Raw genomic sequence first — 5,619 nt, 5'->3', positions numbered from 1 at the left:
AAAACCCACCCCACAAAAACAAAAGCTTTAAACTGTAAAACTAAAAAGACTAAAGTTGTTTATTTGTTTTATAATGAACATTCCAAAGGCACATATATAAAATGTATGCTTCCTTAGAATTTATTTTAAACAGCTTAGTTCAATTATTCTCTGTCTTCTACCTTCTGTTCCATCAGTCACTACTCAGAAGTACAAAAACTACTTTTTAAGTCAGTAAGATAGGCTTCGGATTCCAGCTAATATTCAGGGTAGACAGGCCAGCTATGCTAGAACGAGAACTAAAACCATCTCCTAGTGAGTTCCTCCAGGATTCCGTGGAGTGAGCTCCATGACCCTGCTTTTGGGTGGGAGAGGGACATGCATCACAACAGGTTTCCTGTGCTCTGTGAAACCCTTAGTAGAGAACAAATGTGTGCTCCTGGCATGGATGATCTGTGACAGAGGGGGCAGGGGTTGAAGAAGAGTCCACAGGTTTAAGGAAAACCCTACATCACCCAGACTACTGTGTCTCTTCTGCTGCAAACTGGTATAGTAGATGATAAGCTTAAATTTAAAAACATAAGAAGTTAGGGTAAAATATGCCAAAAGTGATCATATATTCAAAATAGCTTCTTTGGATTAAATTGTCATTAAGACAGTAGGGATATTTGGTTTGACTTTTAAGGAACATTATTCATGGCAATGTCCCATTTAAAATCACACTGCAATTAGAAATATAGCAACTACCATGGCATTTACAGTTGTCAGAAAGCTTCACAATCGGTTTCATGATCAGAAAATAAAGCAAGATTTCAGTTTGTTTTCTTTACAAAATTGTTCAGTTTCTGAAATATAACAGATCATTTGCTTTCTAAAAATGTTAGCTTTGCCACATGGTGTTCCAGAGATCTGACCTCAAAAGCTTCTCAAGTTTTACCATCCACAGAATCTTTATTTGTAACTGAGACCCGTCTGTTGTTTTCCATTTGGAGCTGGAAAGAATTAAGAAAATTAGTTTCTGCTTTACTTTATTCTTAAAATAACTGCAAAATTAAATAGTATCTATTTTCTTTTGCACTTTCCTTTAGACTAATTTTTTAAATGTGAGTTTAAGATAAATTATCTTACCTTCTTCAGCAGTTTATAGCAAAGTGAGAGAAGTTGGACCAAAGTAGCCATTATGCATCTTGTCTTTGTAATACTCTTATCAACCTATAGTGACAGAAAGCAAGCAAATCAAATTCTTATAAGGAGGCCTTCAAAAGACTTTAGCATTTAGTTTGAAAATGGTAAAAATGTCTTCATTATAGAAATCTAAGGGATCTCAAAGGGTATACAGATTAAGGCATCTGAGCTGACTTGATGACCTGAGGTCCCAGAACACAGAAGCAGGGATTGTTGCCCAATCTCATGCCAGTTTCATGGAACCCCAGGGAGAATGGATGGAAAATCAACCTGTTCTATTTCAGACGGTTTAGGGGCTTCTCAAAGTGTACCAAATAGTGGCAGTGAACCCCCTTCTTTGCAATTCCTTGCACTCTACTTTTTTGCACTCAAACTCCCTAAAACAAACAACAGAAGCCCTTCACTCTGAGGGGTCTGTGCCCTAGTTAGTCAGGTGATGATGTTGGGATTTAAGGGTAGCTGCTCCGTGCTATGGTATTAATCATGTCCAAAAAGCTAATTTACTTGGTGAACCTACTGCTTCCTGGGGTCAGTTATAACTGCAGATGATAAATGGTTCTTGCAGTCAAGGCAGGAAAAATGGAAATAAATTGTTCTTCTGTGGGTATTAACCCTTTATTTGAAGAAAAAGGGGCTGGAAGCTAACCTAATAAAAAAAGAAGTGTGAAAGTTTCTCCACTGCTTTCCTGAATGTCCCACCCTCCCTTTTACCTTCAGAAACACTTGATTCTGCAAAGGTGTCTTAGTTACTGCCTGGAGCTGGTGGCATAGAGGAACAAACTTGTTTATTTCCAGGAGAAGCATAAGCTTATCATCATCTTTCAGCTGAAATGTAAATAAGGAAGTTATAACAACTTAGTGAAATTCCAGCTTTTAAACCTTAAATACCTTTATACCTTAATAATATACCCTCAAAGTGGGTATTTATGACATCACCACCAGCACCAGGCAGGGATACGTGCATTACCTGCTTTGAGAAAGCTTGCACACTTGAAGCAAGCTTCAAACCCTCTTCAGCAAAAACCTGGTAGAAACGAAAAACATCACTACATTAGGTGTATGTCATCTAGAGAGATGGTAAGAAATACACTCATGGATAATTTTCACGCAGAACTTAAAAAATGAAACCTAAACATAAAAGGTCTGTCATGGAACTTCTATGGTTTTTGTTGTATCCAGGAAAACACAAGAGTTTAACAGTATTCAGAAGCAGATTTCCCAGACCTGATGCAGAATCAGTCCCTGCAGTGGCCCCCCTACACCGGGACACCTCCAACTCCCGTGCAGGATCGCACAGACATTTGATACTTAGCCATAAAAATTATGCCTGGATCGGAAGCTCATCTCATAATATCCCCAATTATAAGAGGGTGTTGAACCTTGGAACATGGGGTCAAAAGGGTTAGATGAGGTCAAAAGCGTTAGAACATTCCTGCTTCCAGCTCAGCAAGATAGAATTTGTCACCTATACACATTCTTCAACTAGCCATTTGAGGGGATTATTTTCTCCCTATTCACCATACATTGTACAATTTAGTGAGGAGAAGAGGATGATGGGAAAGAATACTGAAAAATACTTTAGAATATTCGGGATGATTATTTTTAAATGGTACTCAGAATGTTTTAGAGTGAGAGATACCAGGGAAGTGAAGACTGAGCTTTAGGCGGCAGCAGGAAGAATGAAAAGAACAGGGCAAATTTGAGAGTGATTTGTGCAGAAAAATAATAGATCTTGGTAATAAATTAGATAAAGCATATGAAGATGCAGAACAGGGAGGCAAATAATTTCAGGGTTAACTTTAACTCTCTTTCCAACAGCCTTGCTATCATTGGATAAACTGATCTCAAGGTCAAATAGTCCTTAGCATCCTTCCCTATCCTTTAAAAGGGAAACCAGTGCGTTTTAAACATACCTTCTAACCAAACGGAATGACTCACTTACCCACATGTTCCTCATCATTCCACATTCCCACCTTCTCTGTACACATCTTCTCTTCCCTTCTAGCCTGCAAACCACTTGGGGGCAAGATCCCTGTCTCACAGAGTACCATGGTTTTAAAACCACCTTAAAGCTGATGACTCCCAAGTCTCTCTGTCCATTCTTGACCTAACCTGACACCACTCCTGTTCATCCTACTTCGGCAAAATAAAATGCTTGATTTTCTCCCTCTAAATTCGGTGTTGTCCCTCTGTTCTCTCGCTCAGTAAATGGTGTTACCATTTACCCTGTTGGTCAAGCCAAAAACCTTTTAAAACAGAAGCCAGGTCATGCCATTGCTCCTCAAAACCCTCAATGGGTTTTCCATCATTCTTAGAAAAAAAAAGAATCAAGGTTCTTCCCATGGCTCAGAGATGTCATATGTTACCACCTTCCTTCTGGCTCACTACATTTCACCCACGCTTGTCTCCTTGTTCTTCAGACACCTCCAGCCTACCCCTACACCTCAGGGCCTTTGCACTTGTTCTGTCTGCCTGAAATATTCGACCCCAAGATATCCATCTAGCTCACTCTCTCAACACTCTACTCTACTCAGATGTTACCTCCTTAAAGAGGTCTTTCCTGACCACCCCCCTTCTATCACCTCTCTTCTTATCCTACAGGATTTTCTCTCTCAGTACTTATATATGGGCGGTATATATTTAACTTTTCATTGTCTATTTGCTCCCACTAGAATGCAAGCTCCATGGGGTGGGGACTTCTTTTGTTCACTCTTCTCCAAAGCTCTTATCCCCAGGGTTTGACACACAGTACAAACTCAATGAATATGTGATGAACATTTTATGTAGACACTCAGCAGATGTTGGTTTAATGAATAAGCTAACACAGGAAGAAGGTGTGTAGTGGATCTTTTACAGTGAAATACTCTCTATGGTGTGGTGTGACTTGGAATGGATATGGGTCAAACTGAACAAAATGAATCCAGAATTTCTCCCAACTTTTTAAAAAGGGAAATAGCTTACTTATAGTCAACTTTACAGAAAATTCCGAATGAAGTATTTTCTATAATTCTTCTGACTGTTGACAATCATCCTCTCAAGCTGAAATCCCTTTCCTGAAGAGGCTCAGGTGAAAGCACATGGGAATGCCAAAGGAAAATACGTAAAGTTGATAAAGTGACAGAAATTTCAAATTTCAAATGCAAGAATGCCCTTGGTTCTAGAGAGGCAAACAGACTAACATGAAAGTCAGGGGAAATAAGAAAGGACTCTTGTAATCCACTTATCAATCTAAGCCTCCAGGTAAGTTAGGAGAATTAGAGCTAGGCCTATGTGGAGTTTCATGAGACACACAGGGCAGGAGGGTGAGTGTCAGTATATGTGTCTCTCCCTGGAGGCCCTAAATCATCAGGAATGTGGAAGAAGAAAGGGAAACTAACATGTACTGAGAACCTGTAATGGTCTCAGCCCCATGACAGATGCTTTCTTATGTGTTATCTTATGTAATCAATATCATTCATCCAATTCAATAATGAAGAAGCCAAAAAGCTTTCCTCACATTTGGGACAGTATAAGATATGCATCTGCTGACAGGATATTTTCACCTACTTGGGAAAACCTGAAACTTAATGTTGCATCTAGTGACTATCAAAGCCCATTCTACTTTATCCCTATAATATTTAAGTTTTTTTCCACTAAGATAACCAAAACAGCTCCACAAAATGCTACTGCAGTCCTCTACTTTTCTACCACTCTCTACAGTACACATGTGCTGTGTACGTAGGTAAACATACAAACATGATGCAGTAAATCATTTAGAAAACTAGCTATCACGAACTTTTAGCCCAGAATTAAAGTATCAGCATAGGGGAACTCCCTGGCGGTCCAGTGGTTAGCACTCGGCACTCTCACTGCCAGGGCCCTGGGTTTGATTCCTGGTTAGGGAACTAATAAGATCTCTCGAGCTGCATGGCGCAGCCAAAATAATAATAATAATGATAATAAAAATAAAGTATTAGCATAAAATGGAAATAAAACATACCTCTAGTTGATGAATTAAATCCTGGGAAGTTTTTATTGGCCCCTCTCCCCTGAAATAAAGTGAATTATTAAGGAGGTAAGAAAATGTTATTGCCTGGAAATTGATGTTATATTAAAGTTTTAGAGCGTTTTGTGTATTAACAGATCCCAAATTTTGAAGAATAATATTGAATAGACTAATAATATTGTAACTATTCTTAAAGCAGCTTTAACATTTAACTATTACCACTTAAGGCACTTAAAAAATTGGTAAACATTATATATGTTAATTTTATAATGTAAAGGAACTTAAAACTGAGAAGTAATATTTAAGTTTTATTTTTCTTTTGTAACCTTCATTTTTTTTTTTTTTTTTTTTTTTTTTTTTTTTTTTTTGCGGTAGGCGGGCCTCTCACTGTTGTGGCCTCTCCCGTTGCGGAGCACAGGCTCCGGACGCGCAGGCTCAGCGGCCATGGCTCACGGGCCCAGCTGCTCCGC

The 5,619-nt window shown here is 38.8% G+C and overlaps 1 protein-coding gene across 4 annotated transcripts in view; it reads right to left on the bottom strand.

Moving 5' to 3' along the window:
- Positions 1-714: 714 nt before the first annotated feature.
- The window catches only part of CTNNAL1 (catenin alpha like 1), a 62,353-nt gene continuing 57,448 nt past the window's right edge, over positions 715-5,619 (bottom strand). For 2 of the 4 annotated variants that reach the window (XM_007122556.4, XM_028493699.2), the window contains 5 exons: positions 5,144-5,192; positions 2,132-2,188; positions 1,876-1,989; positions 1,108-1,191; positions 715-971 (listed from right to left, as the gene is read on the bottom strand). In XM_007122556.4, coding sequence (XP_007122618.2) covers positions 906-971; positions 1,108-1,191; positions 1,876-1,989; positions 2,132-2,188; positions 5,144-5,192 — 370 coding nt within the window. In that variant the 3' untranslated portion in view covers positions 715-905. Of the gene's footprint in view, positions 972-1,107; positions 1,192-1,875; positions 1,990-2,131; positions 2,189-2,231; positions 4,218-5,143; positions 5,193-5,619 lie in introns of those variants that run through there. The other 2 variants (XR_008618179.1, XM_055087047.1) reach the window with 2 other exon arrangements.

The sequence above is a fragment of the Physeter macrocephalus genome, chromosome 9 (assembly GCF_002837175.3).
Source record: "Physeter macrocephalus isolate SW-GA chromosome 9, ASM283717v5, whole genome shotgun sequence".
Lineage (NCBI taxonomy): Eukaryota > Metazoa > Chordata > Mammalia > Artiodactyla > Physeteridae > Physeter > Physeter macrocephalus.
Note: the sequence above shows the minus strand (reverse complement) of the source record. Positions and strands in the feature narration are given on the sequence as shown.